The 16,141-nt window shown below is 41.4% G+C and overlaps 2 protein-coding genes and 1 long non-coding RNA gene across 7 annotated transcripts in view; all 3 read right to left on the bottom strand.

The window, feature by feature from the left end:
• Positions 1-2,080, bottom strand: part of LOC133345893 (amiloride-sensitive amine oxidase [copper-containing]-like) — a 46,910-nt gene extending 44,830 nt beyond the window's left edge. Inside the window, exons 1-2 of one of the 3 annotated variants that reach the window (XM_061556984.1) lie at positions 1,973-2,074; positions 1,634-1,750 (exon numbers count right to left, since the gene is read on the bottom strand). The gene's annotated coding sequence lies outside the window, so the exon portion shown is untranslated. Of the gene's footprint in view, positions 1-1,633; positions 1,751-1,972 lie in introns of all 3 variants that reach the window. The other 2 variants (XM_061556985.1, XM_061556983.1) reach the window with 2 other exon arrangements.
• The window catches only part of LOC133345892 (amiloride-sensitive amine oxidase [copper-containing]-like), a 50,009-nt gene that overhangs the window by 3,131 nt on the left and 30,737 nt on the right, over positions 1-16,141 (bottom strand). For 2 of the 3 annotated variants that reach the window (XM_061556980.1, XM_061556979.1), the window contains exon 5: positions 11,520-11,803. In XM_061556980.1, the coding sequence (XP_061412964.1) occupies positions 11,520-11,803 (284 nt within the window). Of the gene's footprint in view, positions 1-9,985; positions 11,804-16,141 lie in introns of those variants that run through there. The other variant, XM_061556982.1, reaches the window with a different exon arrangement.
• On the bottom strand, positions 11,951-14,388 carry LOC133345895 (uncharacterized). Its single transcript, XR_009755492.1, has 3 exons — positions 14,299-14,388; positions 12,944-13,011; positions 11,951-12,305 (listed from the first exon to the last, which is right to left on the bottom strand). It is a non-coding gene; the product is annotated as an uncharacterized LOC133345895 (long non-coding RNA).

Below are 16,141 nucleotides of genomic sequence, written 5' to 3'. Positions count from 1 at the left end.
TTCTCGATAATTGGTAGATGCAATTTACGTGAATCACACGAGATAAAATAAACCAATCAATAGTATTATTACAGTTAGGTGTGGAGGGACTCATGGCGCTTGGCCGGCTTCGTGGAATCACCATTATAACAGATTATGGATTTTTACGTAGTCCGTTTCAATGGAGTTAATGATTGATATCTAAGCAATGATAGGTCAGGAAAGATGTCTCAGTAAACTCCCCAAGAAAGTGCATCTCTCGATCATTTATTTTCTAGCATTTCTCCCATTGTATTTACCAGACTCCATGCATCAACATTTGTGTCACATCGTTTTGGTTCATAGCGCATAGCGCGGACCACTGCTCCCCACTCCAACTCAACAATGCTGTACTATGCAATGATGACAACACACTTTGGTGTGTCCTCATACACTGATGGATGAAGGGCATTGGGCAGGGGTCGGAAATCTGCAGCTCCGGAGCCGCATGATGCTCTTTAAGGACTGCTTTGTGACCTTATTTATTAAGGGCCACCGTCTCGTATTCAGATTCATTGCGGTTCCTGAAATATTGTGGGGTTTTTTACGAATTCGAAAAAAATGGCTGCTCTTGTTATTTTGGTTGCCGATCCCAGGTGATGGGAGTTACCTGACCATACTTCACCACACTGGTCAGTGCGGGTTGGTAAATGGGGGAGGGCGAAGACTGGTTTATATATCATCACTGATGTTAGCTATACAGCCATTTTGTCAATACACTGCTGGATGAAGGCCTCCCCACTTCCTTCAACTGAGAATCCCCAAACTGCAGACCCTATCTGTGAACATACTCTTTGGTTATTTTGGTAAAGTCACGTAGATAGAAAATTAATAGATCACGACGTTTCGATCGCAACACAAGCAACCGTCATCGGGTGAAACAAACACAGCAGGAGAACTACTATCTGTGAACATTTTGTATTGACAACCCTATCAGAACCACCACACCTTTAAATACTTCTGAAAACATTAAAGGCAGGCTTTTTTGTATTATCAGATCTCATTTATAAATCACAATGTGACAAAGCCGTCATTTATAAACATGCGGTTCCATTATTTAACAAAAGTAAAATTGCCTTTTTTTTTAAACATGTATACTTGATTAAGTGCACTTAGTACCACATGCCTTGTTGTGTTTTTAGCACACTGAGCGGAGAGCTTTGAGCCGTTGCATATCACTCAACCTTCAGTTCCTGCTACTGCAGCGGTTTCAATAGAACAGCAACTTGACATATAAGACCGCTGCAATTGTAAACAAAATCATGGTCAGTATGCCCCGCTCTGTTTACAAATACATCCACACAGCACACGACTTGTGTGTTGAGATCCCTGCAGCAGCAACAGCGACACAAACAAGCCCGTTCCACTCGAAACGCCACTGCGACTAATTCAAAGCACATCCTCTCACACGAGTAATCTTTTTAATTGTATTCTTTGCTCAACTTCACAGCCCGCTTTGTCAATCCACCGCCGAGTGACGGCCTGCCATACGACGCGTCAGTCATGCGGGATTGTTTGACCATACTTCACCATGCTGGCGCAGTACGTGTTGGTGAATAAAAGTAGAGGTATGGGGGCGATGGGGTGGGGGAGAACCAATTTAAATAGCACTTGCCTCAGATGTTAGCTGTTGACGCGGAAACCTGGTGCGCAAACGTAGTTGCTGTCATCATCATCATCGATCCACGCAGACTTCCGAATGACGTCCACCCAATGATCTCGCGCCGCGTCCCTTATTTTAACACGATAATAATAATCACGTGGAATGAACGGAATGTTAAATAAACACATTTTACACACGGTGATCAAACAAAACAAAAAAACCCCACCATATAATTCACGTCGTAAACACCAAACACTATTATACTCTCCCTCGAGACGATCACCTATAGTTATTACACGCTGTGACTGTCAGGCCGGTGTGTGTGAGTGAGTGCGAGCGATTGCTGCTCACCCGAGTCGGATTTTTTTTTGGTCCACGCGCTTGCCCCAACTCACTCAATCGCAGTGCGCCGAGCGGCCGCGCGTTCAGCAAAATGTTCACATCCACGGCGTGACGTCACAACGCAATCACACCACCCCATCCCGCATCGAGGTGAATATTTTTTATTCTTGGTTCTTTCGGTAAAGTCACGTAGATAGAAAAAAAAATAGAAAGAAAATAAAAGTAATTCAATACAATTTTTTTCATTATTATTTTCATATAAATAAAGTTGTTTTCTTTTCTTTTATTTACTTTTATTATATCTACGTGACTTTATCGAAAGAACCACGAATATGAATTCCTGCAGTAACAACAATTTTAAGTGAAGATTTCTCTCCTGAACAGCAATTTTCAGTCCTTATGTCCTCGCTCGATAGTTCGTGGAATTCTGTCGGGAATGCCGGCATAAGGTACTGACCACGAGAGCACCACGCACGCCTATTTATCATCCTAATATATTATAGTACAATCTCTGGCTTATAATGCTGTGAACGTTTTCTTTTTAAATTCTAAAGAAAAAATGAAGCGAAATATGTGCAGCGTGCTGAAATAATCCCCTGAATGGCGTTCGTAACGATGATGCCTGAAAATAATTACTGCCAATTGGAGGACAGAATGAGATGGAAAAACTCCGCAAGGCCTGTCAGTCCAAAAAAAGCGTGGTGATGTGGATATGTATCATGCTGCCTATTTAACATCCTGCAGCAACGTGTCCATAACGAGTGTGTGTGTTACTGCTTTGTGCTGACTTTCGTTTCTTTGCTCAACTTGCACAAAACAAAATTAATGCACAATGAGTCTTATTGACTGAGTTGGCCTAACTTCTCTCCTAAATTGAGTTTAATTAACTAAACGTTCTTTTAAATCTTAAATGTGCCATGTCTATTATTTGTAAATGTTTTTTGGAGGGATATAACCTGGTATTTAGGATAAGTTATGAAATAAAGAATAAATAATGAAAAACATAATAATAATAGGGGTTTCCCCCTTTTTTCCCCTTTTTCCAGAGGACGCCAAAAGGCGTACAGCTCAAAGACAATGCAACTATCAAACTAATGAGGGCTCGGGGTAAGCATCTACATCATTAGACCTCCTTTGCCAGTACCAAAGTATAATAATAGGGGTTTTCCCTTTTTTCTGGCAATAAAACTTAAACCTTTTTACAAGGAATCTTGTGTGCATTAACCACAATATTTGTGGTCAAAATGTAAACAAAAAACACACTCTGAGTGGGTGGAATGTGTTTTTTTTACATTTTGACAACAAGTATTGTGGCTAATGCACACATGCTTCCTTGTAAAAAGTTTTCAGTTTTTTTGCCAGAAAAAAGGGGGAAAAACCCTATCATTATACTTTGGTACTGGCAAAGGAGGTCTAATTATGAAAAACATCATGCCAATGTGCCTTAAGAATTGCGTTTTCAATCGATGCATGTTGCCAGCTATGACATGAATCATAAATGTGGTGACTACCAAGACATTTAATAAAAGTAGAAAAGTGCGCAAACAAGTGTCTATAGATGCATGGTGGGAATTACAATGAGAGATAGACGTCAGTTGGAAGATATCTGGTGGCGCACTAAGGCATCACTTGCTTGCGCTTAGAAGGTATTGTCGCGTTGACACTGAAGGAGGATACGTTTCTGACTTGTGGGCAGGTCTTAGTTTTGTTGCGTGTATGCACGTGTACTGTTTGATATGTTGCAACAAGCGTAGAGCTCAATGTTATTCCCACATACTGGTTGATACTTTGACGTGATTAAATATTATATACTACATTATACAATTCTTAGTTTGTTTCCTCCTGGCGAGATTTATGTGTGTTGAACTTCTTTCGCACCGTCCAATGCCAACCTTGCTAATCGGACGTGGGTCTATGCACTTTGGGATGTGAGGTCTTGAAATTTAAAATAAAAAATAGCATACCCCTGGAAAACGAAACAGCGAGAATCATGATTCAATTAAAGTTATTGTTAATCGTATGGCTGATGTTGATGTAGAACAACAACTATACTTTAATATTGACGTGGTTGAGCCGCTATTATATTAAGAGTAGCGGAGTGTATCACTCAGGTGCCTCCTTCGCATTGTGAATCGGGCTTTGAGTCGCTATATGTTCCATGGTTCTGTTCTGGGTGATGACAGTCGCACACTGGGGAGTTAAATTGTTTTATTTGTGCATTGAGTATTCACGTGTGCCGTGGTTTGTGCCAATACTGTTTAGGGTTGCCCATAAGCTCTGTTGAAATCAAAGCCAGAGATTAAATTATTAAGACCTACCAACATCACAATACGGATAGAGTACTTAATGTTTTCCAACCTGTATTTATTCTCAGCTATAGGTTAAAACGCCATATTTACTTAAGAAAACTAAATAGGCTTGGGCAGGTCACGTTGCGAGACGAGATGATAGCCAATTATTCAAGATAAATAAGTGGTAGCATAAGGAATTGAACGCATCGGAGAAGACATCAACTGAGTAGATGGAGCAATGAAATCAGCTCGAGCACAGCTGCCTGGATGGATTTCTGCATTGCCTGAGCATGAGAGATGGCAGTGGCTTGGGTAGGCTTTCATTCAGCGGTGAATTGATCATGGCTGATGATGATGATAATGAGAGTGTCATTAATTCCATGATTGATTTCTTTTGGGTTAGATTCATGTAGGTATAATGTCAATTTGAGCTATAACCCTCCAAAACTCGACGAAGCCAAACACATCAAGTTGTTATGTGGACAAGTGCGCGAATTGATTTGGTTTCTTTCAGAAAACCGGTACGTTGCAAAGCAAAAAAAAAATTGACAGTTTTATACAACGTTTTACTCAGTGCCATCCAGTTCCACTGCTGGATTATTTTTCCGCCTGAGGACGACCGCTTGTGTTGCGATCGAAACGTCGTGATATATTATTTTTTGTTTTATTTTATTTTATTGGAGTTAGTCTGATAATAATCACTACACGTGATTATTATGGGAATGGCTGGCAAAATGATTACAAAACATCACTACAACGTTAATTGTCCCCAGCATGATTTTATAATTAATCAAAGGGTGGGGACTCACAGACCTCATGCACAAAGACAAAGGTCAAGAGAATGTTACCCATAACAATTCATCATTTTACGAAAGTTTTCGCAACGACCAATTCCAAAAATTATAGTCAAGGAAAGACAGTTAATAATTTGTTTAAAATCCTTAAGATTATCATGGTAAATAATTAATTGGTCAAGATATTTAGTTTACGAAGGTCTTAACAGAAAAGTCGTAATTATCTCGCTATCCATACCGTAGCAGCCCGTTTTAAATCACTGCTGGATGAGGGCCTGTCCATGCCATACGGTTTGTGAGAGTTGTTTGACCATTCTTCACCACCGCACTCAGTTTGGGCTCTGAAGGCAGGGGGCATAGATATGGGAGCATACAAATAGAGTGTAACAAGTCAATTCCTGATTGAGACGAACTCATGGCCTTCCAATTTAAAAATACACTCTCATAGGTAGTGGGACGCATCTCATTATTCTTCCAAGGTTTATTACTGTATTGGGGGATACTTTTTAAGGCCGTGAACTGCAGAAAAACTATTTAACATGACATTCAGCAATGTAACTGCATCAATGCAAGGTCATACTGAAGTGAATGACACAGCGGGTATTTTTAAAGAAAAAAGCTGACGAAACAATGTTTTAAATTCTGCACCCTGACACATATCCACAGATATGGATAGCGATATGACCTTTAAACTATTGATTCGGTTATTTGGATCATGTTTTGCTAATTCCACTGATCTACATTGGAATTGTAAGTTTATTATTAACAATGAATATAAAAAAATCACAAGTTTCTCGGTCAAACATGTCCAAATGGAATTTGTTCCAAATGTTGTCCTGGATGGGCATAAGACACCTTGCAAAACTAATCTTCACAGATCAGATTGATTGACAAGGATTCCTAAAACAAATTCAAATATTTAATAAATGTACAGTTTAATAATTATTAACCCTCAAGCAACAATGAGACATAGCAGTGTCAAGTTAATCAGTTATGGAAAAAAATAAAATCGAAGCTCTAAGACATGTTTTGGAAAGAGATCAGTTTTAAGTTAATAAACGTTAGTCACTTTTTTTGTGAGTGTGCCTGTAACTGTGACTAACTCTATTGCAAACCGGCAAAATTGATCCAGGGGTGTCCAGTAACCTTGAGACGAAACGAACAAAATAACAACAGTGTTTGAAAAATGTCAACGTGTTTTGCACTGACAAACTCACAAGACAAACTCACATTCAAAGCATTGCATAATTAATACCTTTGCATGATGTTTTTAATATATAACGATCATAACTTTATCCTGTAAATTAGATAATACGTTTCAAAACCATGAACAAATCAAAACAAAAGTGTAGTGGACCTTGGAGATATTCTTAAATCAACCGAGTACAAATAAATGTGTAAGTTATTTTATTTTTGATGCGCAATATACCTGAATTAGAAAAAGCATACAGTGTTAATGTTTATTCATATGCAAAGCCATTTGAGTATTTAATTAAAATCGAATGTATGCCTACAATCTAAATAGTATCTGCTGTTTTAATTAAGTCAATATTATTTTTGGTTCATGTTTAAATATTTCAAAATTAAGCCTGTGAAGACATTGTTTGAAATTTTCAATCGCAGTCAAAAGCAGTCTTTTGATTTTTATTAATAAAGTATTTAAACAGTGGTGTAAATACTATATAATTGCTGTGGGGGAAATACAAAACACTGAAATTGCAAATCTAAAACTTTGTATTGTACTGAATTATCTCATTTATAAAATGTCGTAGAGGCAACACTAGATGGCGCTATGGTGAATAGAATTGTCAGTCAAAGCCATTGTTATTTCTAGATTTGAAGCTTTCGTGACTGCAAGGATCCATACTCTTAGTTCTTTCGGTAAAGTCACGTAGGTAAAATTAATAAAAAATAAAACAATAAAAATCACGACGTTTCGGAGCTTGTGTTGCCTCTGAAACGTCGTGATTTTTATTGTTTTATTTTTTATTAATTTTACCTACGTAACTTTACCGAAAGAACTAAGAGTATGGACCATTGTTATTTCTCTACTTCGGCTTAACTTTGAGAAGACATGTGTGTGTCAATTTTTATTGTTAAAATCAGTGTTACCATGTTCAGGTAAGTGGTTGGTGGTGCTATTCTGTAGCCAATTCCTGTCCGATGTTAATTTAGTCATAATTTGTATTTATTTACTAAAGTTAGTCTTAGCCGAGTCGATGAGAACCTGTGAATTTTAGTCAAGTCTCAGGATATAGAGATTATGTAGTCGTTCTCCAGGTCGATGTGACTAAAGCAGTCACATAAACCGGTGTGAGGGGCATGCAATTTATTCCTGCCCAATATTATCAGATAATATTTTAATCTATATAGCCAACTACCATGTTTGATCTTCCTCAGTGTACTGCTGTCTCGAATAATGTTACTAATTTATCGTAGTCGTGTTTCATACGAATTAATTTCATCCACATCATAGTCAATGAGGCTTTGCTTTTTGGTGGGCAGAAGTTGCAGCAATCGTCGTTATTGATGATTTATATCCACTCATAGTCATTGATAACTGAAACAAAAATGCTTGCGAAATATTATCATTACCAAATTGGATAAAATTATATAACACTCTAGATTTAAAGTTTTCGTGACTTGCAGGGATCCATACTCTTTTGTTCTTTCGGTAAAGTCACGTAGGTATAATGATTGCTTGTGTTGCAATCGAAATGTCGTGATTTAATTTATTTTATATCTACGTGACTTTACCAAAAGAACCAAAGAGTATAATATAACACTGCTCTTGTTGGGTTGTAACTATGCATGGATTCATACATTCTTACGCTCATGTATTGGGGTGTCACCTGGACACATCATAATCGAGCATGATCAAGGATGGTGACGATGCAGCCACCGGCCCTAGGGGGCAGCACTGGCCATGGTGCGTCCAGGTCCTGGTAATGGCAGCGTATGGCTTTGTGGCAACCGCATCTCTCGAGTGTAATTTATCCTGCCTCATACTCTTTGGTATTTTCGGTAAAGTCACGTAGGTAAAAAATTAAATAAATTAAATCACGTTTCGTCGTGATTTCGTTGCTCGGGGTACACAACGCTACCTCCCAGCCCACACCCCGCCGCCCCCACACTCACCATGCCCCCTCCCCCCATCCGCCCGCGCCTGTATAATTACTCGTCACAGCCACCTCTGAGACACACTTAAGCTGTGTGCTTTCGCTAAGTTGTCCCCACCTGAAGGACGCTGGTGCTGCGCCCGAAACGTCGTGATTTAATTTATTTTAATTTTTTACCTACGTTACTTTACCGAAAAAAACAAAGAGTATGAATCCTTGCAGTCACGAAAACTTCAAATCTAGAATTATCCTGCCTCAGTAAAGCGACCCCCAGCTCCCAAACCCTGCCCCGACTACCCCAGGACCTCCCAACTAAAAATTGAGCCAAAGGCAGCCACTTCTATGGGCATTCCGTATTCTCCATGGTCAGCCTATGGCAATCTGTTTCTCAATGTTAGGCAATGGGCATTCTCTATGTCTCCCCGTTAGCCTATGGGCATTCCCATGAGTTTTTCTCTCAGATATGGAGCCAGCCTGGAGCGGCTAAGCTACCAGAATTGCGGCGGAGCTGGAGAACTGGCAAACCCAATTCCGAGTGAAAGGATACACACAGGTCAGTGGGTGCTACACATTGTTAAGCTTTATTCGTGTCCGAAATTATACAGAGGGCGACAAAACATGGCGTGATAAAGTACATTCCACCACTATTGTAACTACGATATGCGCATGTGTTCAGTTTTACATAGCGTCGCCGTATGCAAAATGCATCGCCCAATCTCTGAAGAATCACAGATAACTGAGATGCAACCGGACAGTGGTCCGGTGTCAACAATTTCCCAATATCGGCAGTCAGCCCAAATAACGAGCGTTTATAATGGGGGAGGAAACCGAAGCACTCCAAAAAATGCCCAGAGGGGAGCAATACTCTATTCCCATACAGATGGAAACAGATGTCGATTAGTCCACTTGCTGCACTGCATTCACCTGGAAAGCCAGTGTACGGCACCTCGACGCCCACTAGAAGGGATTTTCACAACATTTGTGCGATCCACCAACCATCGCTTCCAGTGATGGACTTCAGGCCACATGCAGAGCCACCACCCTACATCTAATCACCCTTTACCTTACATAACCGTTTTCAAGAATACAGAAGATGAAAAGATAGCTTTCTGCTCCTAAACATTATGGTTGAGATATACATTTACTGTATTTGTTCCACTTCCTGTCAGAAAATAGTTTTAGTAATACAATTTTTTATTTCCCATGGTTTATGGGCTGCATGATGGGCAGCAGAGGACAATGCCAAAGGATCCATTGTTGCACTGTACTTCTGTGGTCCCACACCTTCATCTGGTACTGACCAGCGTGATAAAGTATATAACCACGACGACTCGCAATGTGAGCAGGCCCTCTTTCAGCAGCAAAATTGAAAAGGGCTGTTCATGTACTGTACAGTATATAGCAGAGGTGGGACAAAGTCATTGTTATGCAAGTCCAAGTCGAGTCTGAAGTCATCAAATTCATGACTCGAGTCTGACTCGAGTCCTAGTCACATGACTCGAGTCCACACCTCAGAGGTGGGACAAAGTCATTGTTATGCAAGTCCAAGTCGAGTCTGAAGTCATCAAATTCATGACTCGAGTCTGACTCGAGTCCAAGTCACATGACTCGAGTCCACACCTCAGAGGTGGGACAAAGTCATTGTTATGCAAGTCCAAGTCGAGTCTGAAGTCATCAAATTCATGACTCGAGTCTGACTCGAGTCCAAGTCACATGACTCGAGTCCACACCTCAGAGGTGGGACAAAGTCATTGTTATGCAAGTCCAAGTCGAGTCTGAAGTCATCAAATTCATGACTCGAGTCTGACTCGAGTCCAAGTCACATGACTCGAGTCCACACCTCTGGTATATAGTGATATACACAAATATAAGTGAAACGGAGCTCTTAAAGTTTCCCGAGATAATGTGTGACAGGCCACCAAGAAGAGGAGCGATTGGTTAGTATCCATGAGAATTTCTCAAGTTGGAGGTGAGCTGAAGGGGAAGCTTGCCAACTTAATTTCAAACTCGGGGATACAGCAATGTCGACGTGCTATTAATATTCAACATTAACATTTACACGTCTAGATATGTGTGCGATTTGTCAGTATCAGCATGGGACTTGAAAGCTTCCATAGAGAAAATGTATATCTTGATAATGCCTATTCAATCGCTTTGATCCAGAGAATAATGACATTGTTAAAAGGCAAAGATAAATGGTACAATTTCATGTAATATAATGCTGTGAGCAACGTTGCTGCCCCTGTTACTCCGTGACAAGCTGCAACACAAAGAAAAGTTTCACTCTGGCAACACTCAACAATGTTTAATCAGCTTTCAAAATGTGCAGATGTTATAGGGGTAATGTGCTCTGATTGGCTGGATGGAGTCATGTGGTCATCATGGAGATATTCAAACATGACTAAAATTTAGAATTATGATTGCGAGATGCTTGATAATACAATTTATTAATCTTTATGAAGTTAAATAAATTAAAAAGCACTTCAAATATTTCGCGAATATATTTGTTTATTTTTGCTTAATTACTTTTCTAACATGCCTAGTTGTGTTTTTCACTGGTAGTGTTGCCTCCTTGTCCATCGATCAAACCCAGACATAGTTCTGTCAGCTTAGGTTAACCAAAACGGAGCATTACACTGTAATCAAGTTCAGCATAATACCACCAGATCTAGGGACAAACAATGTCTTGCAACCTGAACACAGGTTCCAATTCCTGATCTGTCTCGGTCAAACCTGGACAGGTGGCAAACCTCTTCATAGGCCAAGCAGGCCAGGCACCTTACCTTGCCTGCATCCCTTGCTAGGCTCCCTGGGCTGGAGCACCATTAATGGAATCTCAACACACTGAGATTATTGACTGGTGATTCGAAATACAAATGCTATGCCAAAAAATAAAGAGGTTTGCAGTGATTGTGCAACGTCTGTGGAATGGAACAAAGTTATGTGCAGAAGAATTGTATTCATTTTTGCTTAATACCCACATATAAACAAGGTGACAGAGAGTATCTGTACAAAAGAACTGGCGTTACAATCCACAGTAATTAATTTAATTGGGAAAAATCTACATCCAAACACTACCGAACATGTCCTAACATGTTTGAAAGCAAATGATTACGGTACATTATTTTGTCTGTATATGTCTCTTGCACGTGGGTAATTCCCATTCACATTTCATCCAGGCTCTGGTTAATATTTGCGCCCACTGCACAGAGACTTTTCGATTAACCTGCATACTATTTCATATTTTTTTTTCACCATATATTATTCATAACGTGTTGAATAAATGCAAGAATACAATTGATTTAACATGACATCACAGCTATCTCAACAGTACTGTGTGGGTTTCACTTACACAGGAGTGCGTGTGCCGTTGTAAGCTAGTGGCTGAATGTCGGGCAGGCACACGCTGGGCTCAGTGGGGCTCTGCTCCGTCCACCAGGACACGACAGGCTTTCCAGAGCTGTGGGACCCAGGGCGCAGGATCACGACGTCCCGCGATGCCACCGATGGGTCCTCGTCGTAGAAGTTGAACGGCCGGAAGAAGAATCCCACGCCGTTGCAGGCGGTGGCCGTGTTGGGAACGTCCTCTGAGTGGGGGATGTGCACGAAGCCCACCGTCACCCAGGCCACCAGGTCCTGCCCAGCAGCACGGCCACAGGCGATGGCGTTAGCACCTGTGAAGCCTCGATTGTTCTTACATCAAGGAAAGCGAATATGAACCAAACAGGTGGCTCAGCGGTAGTGCAAACGGCTCAATGGGAAGATTGCTTATTGAAATCGTGGTTGGCGGTCGACTCAGTCCATTATCCCTCTTGGGTGGGCTAAAATAAGGACCACTTTATGGGGAAGTCGGCAGGGGTTGTCCCATGGATACAATCGCCCCTGTCATATAAATGTGTATTTTTCACTACTGGCTCAAAGTTTTAAACGGGAGATAAACACCACCTCAGTGTTCATTTGAGTAAGAAATCACCTTGACAAATCACGTTGACGTATTACATGAACAAAACATTTTGATGTTTTGATGATTTCCAGGAAATCCTGGAAATAGACCGCTGGGTCCCAAGGGTCGTTCTGCTGATAGATGCTGGAGCTATGTCGCTCAGTCTCTTTGAGTTTCGTCACTGCCACCTGGTACCTTGGGTAGAAGGGAGATATTAAATGGTTATGTGGAATTCATCACCATCACAATCCATGGCCAGATACCCCATTTAGTTATTAGTTTTCACTTTTCTCTGTCTTGTACCAATATGCTCAGTTCACATCTTTTTGGCACGCATGTCTTATGTCGTCGTCAAGCCATTTTCTGTGAGGTCTTCCTCTATTTCTAGTTCCATTCCATCTTTCCAAACAACACACTTTTAATGTCCCTATTGTTGATTATACATATGTGTTCAAATAGTGCCAGTTAATTGGGAAAACCACTGCTTTAGCAACTCGAGCAGGCTTGGCTCTTCCATGGTCCAAGTAATGCAAAGCTTCCTTTTTGTCTGGGTTGTAGAGCTCTATCATGTAGATGTAGTTGCTGTTCACGGTAGCTTCTGAGGCAACAATATTGAGCTCCTTATGGCTCACCAGGAAGTCCTTGACGGTTGTTAATTCTGTTGGCGTTAGGTCGGAAAATATCTCCATTGCCTTATAATCCGGTTTAATGCCATTTAGAACAAATTTATTGGGGCACTTCTTGGGAAAGTTTGCATTTACATGGTGGTGAATCAAAACTGACACCAGAATAATGCTCACGATGATAAATAAAAAAGCAACGTATGTCCATACCCTAGAAACGGTTTTATTTGTATTCATTGTTCCTTGTTATGCAGGTGACGTTTCACTTGTTTAGATATCTGTAATTAAAGAACAAATTTATTAAAATTGTACGACAATCATTTTTTTACAACAGACGTATATTGCAAGCACAAAGACGAGTTCCATTTTGAGGACATTTTAGGGTGTATAAAAGTTAAACATGTAGTCCACTTGTACTGCATTACATACTCATGCGTTACATCACAGGACCGTGAGAAATGGCAACGATTTGCAGAGAGGTATTCATCCAGTGGTGAAATAATGATGGCTGATGAAGATGATGAAGTAACATTCATCTGCCAGCAATCCGCACGTCAAGTCAACGTGAAAGAGTAGAGTTCACTCTCCCGGAGGTCCTTCTGCCAGTAGAGGCGTGACACCTTCACCATTGTCAACGCATTTCTGTCTATATATCAATATTGACTAATCCATTTTCAAATGTAATACAGTTAAATATGACCACCTTTTTTCCTCTTCATGCGCGATTGTAATATTTTTGTCATTAATGTAATCAATAGCATTTTAGCATGGTTGGATACGTACGGTGCAGACGAAATTCAACAAACACGCACACATTCAAATTTTTCAAACACGAATTTGTATTCTAACGATGTGGTGTTGTATATATAGAAAGAAACACCAAGCAGAACCCATATATAGATTTAAGCACAGTGCAGATTTAAATGTACAGCTAAATAAGTATTATTGTCTCGGCCTCGCTGTGCGCTGCGTTGCACCGCTAGCTGAGTAGTTAACCTCGCGTCCAATAAACCCTCAGAGCCAGGGTGAACATCCGACTCCAAACGTCATTTATTGAATTGAACGTGGTAAAACTGGTAAAAAAAAAAAACGGCACAGATACGGCATCTGTTAATACCCGGAAACACCAACACAATAAATGAACACCACAGCATCATAACATTGTCTTAGATGCCATGTTTCTAAACAATAGATCCTGGATAGACCAGGCACCTACATTACCACTGAATAGCTATACAAGAGCATAAGCTGCTGTGTTACATAAAGGCACATCGTGTATTTATCACACTGCACCCCAAATGTATAGTATTACACATAACACTACATTGTGGATGAGATATTTCATCATCCTTGCTCGCAGGATCGCAATATAGTTACTTGGGTACAAGTTTGACTCGACTTATTCGATTACAAGTAACATTCACAATAAGGCAAGTTGCAGGCTTCGTTGTTAACTAGGCCTCGTATTTATCATAACAATGTTTCAGCATTATAAAGGCATTTACAGCATTATAACGGTCATTATAACAGCATTCCCAGTATTATAAGAACATAAACGAACTTACAGACAATGCTTCTTAAAGTCCCACAATGGACAATATCAGCTGGCTTCAATGGGACGCGATTTGTGCCGCCATCTTGAAATCTGTGTAATGGCTGCCTCCAGCCTCGCGGTTGAAACTGTCAAATAGTAACTTCCTGGTCACGTGACCAAACTCAGCATCAAAAACTGGAAATTCCTGTGTACATACGCCCTCCCCCCCATCTCCCGTGAGGCAAAACCCCTGCCGTGAGGCAGAACACTCCCCGTCTGGTATCTAGGAGATACCACCATTTATTTCCTATCTCATAAACAAATGTATAACAACTTCAATGGGTCAACTTTTTGTCCATATCTTTGCGAGAGAGAAGTAGTACTGTCTCGACTATGGGCCTGACGAAAGTTATTGCGACACCTTGCTTCGCAATCATAACCTCGACCTTTCGAACCTTTCCTTCGGCACTGGGAATCGACTTGAGGATGCGGCCCATTGGCCACTCATTCCGTTTAGCTTGGTTGTCCTTCAGTAAGACGAGGTCACCTTCTTGGATGTCTGGTCTGTTCGACTGCCACTTGCTGCGCACTTGGAGTGCCGCAAGGTACTCGTTTTTCCAGCGATGCCAGAACGTGTTGGCGAAGCTCTGCACTTGTCTCCATTGACATCTGTAGAGGTCTGCAGTGCTGACCTCATCGGTGGGTGCTGTGAGCACGTCTGTCTTCTGGGTAAGAAGTGTAGCAGGAGTCAAGATGAATGGTGACTCCGGGTCGGTTGAGACTGGAGATCAGGGGTGTTGAATTAATTATGGCTGAGACATCGGCCATGAGAGTGGTCAAGACCTCGTGTGAGAGCTGTGTGGACCCGACATCACACAGCATGGAGTCGAGAATGCGTCGAGCAATCCCGATCATGCGTTCCCAGGCTCCACCCATATGTGAAGAGTGAGGAGGATTGAAGATCCATGTGCAGCCTTGGTCACTAAGGTATTTCCGGACAGAATCATCTTCGACATTCTCCGTATTGATCTTAAGCTCTTTACATGCTCCAATGAAATTGGTTCCACAATCAGAACGGAGTTGCTGCTGGCCCTCTGATGGCGAAGAATCTCCGGAGTGCATTTATAAAGCTTGCAGAGTCCATGGGCTCGATGACTTCGATGTGCACCGCTCGTGTACTCATACAGGTAAACAGCACTGCCCAACGTTTGCTGTTCGCGAGCCCTCCTCTGGTGCGGCGGGAGATGACTGTCCATGGTCCGAACACGTCGATCCCTACAGAGGTGAAGGGAGGTTCTACACTGAGTCGATCGGCTGGGAGGTCTGCCATTTTCTGTTCTTCCTGTTTTCCACGTAGCTTGCGACACCTGATACACTTGTGCATTGTGCTGGTGATGCACCTCTTTGCTCTAACGATCCACAACCCTGCAGATCGGATTGCTCCTTCTGTGAAGTGCCGACCTTGGTGCTTCACCTTCTCGTGGTAGTAACGCACAAGTAAATTTGCGATGTGGCTCTGGCTTGGGATTATGAGGGGGTTTCGTTCATTTTCATCAAATTTTGCATTCCCTAGCCGACCACCGATCCTGAGCAAGCCGTCTTTGGCCATCCTGGGGTTTAACTTCCTGAGGGTGCTGACCCTAGGAAGGTTGATGGCATTGATCTCACTTGTATAAGCTGCTCGTTGCACACAGTGGAATATTGATTTCCTTGCTCTGGAAAGCTCATCTTCAGTGCGTGGCACTGTGCAGTGATGCCATCCGTTGCAGCTACCAGTGGTGCCTCTTATCGGGCGATGGAAGCAGTCTGCGATATGTGTTAGATGTGCTATCGCTCGCACGAGCGTCGTCCATTTCAAGAAATGTTCAAAATGG

Source organism: Lethenteron reissneri, chromosome 23, assembly GCF_015708825.2.
Source record: "Lethenteron reissneri isolate LAM-NWPU_2019-01 chromosome 23, ASM1570882v1, whole genome shotgun sequence".
Taxonomy (NCBI): domain Eukaryota; kingdom Metazoa; phylum Chordata; class Hyperoartia; order Petromyzontiformes; family Petromyzontidae; genus Lethenteron; species Lethenteron reissneri.
This window is presented reverse-complemented; position numbering and strand designations above follow the sequence as displayed.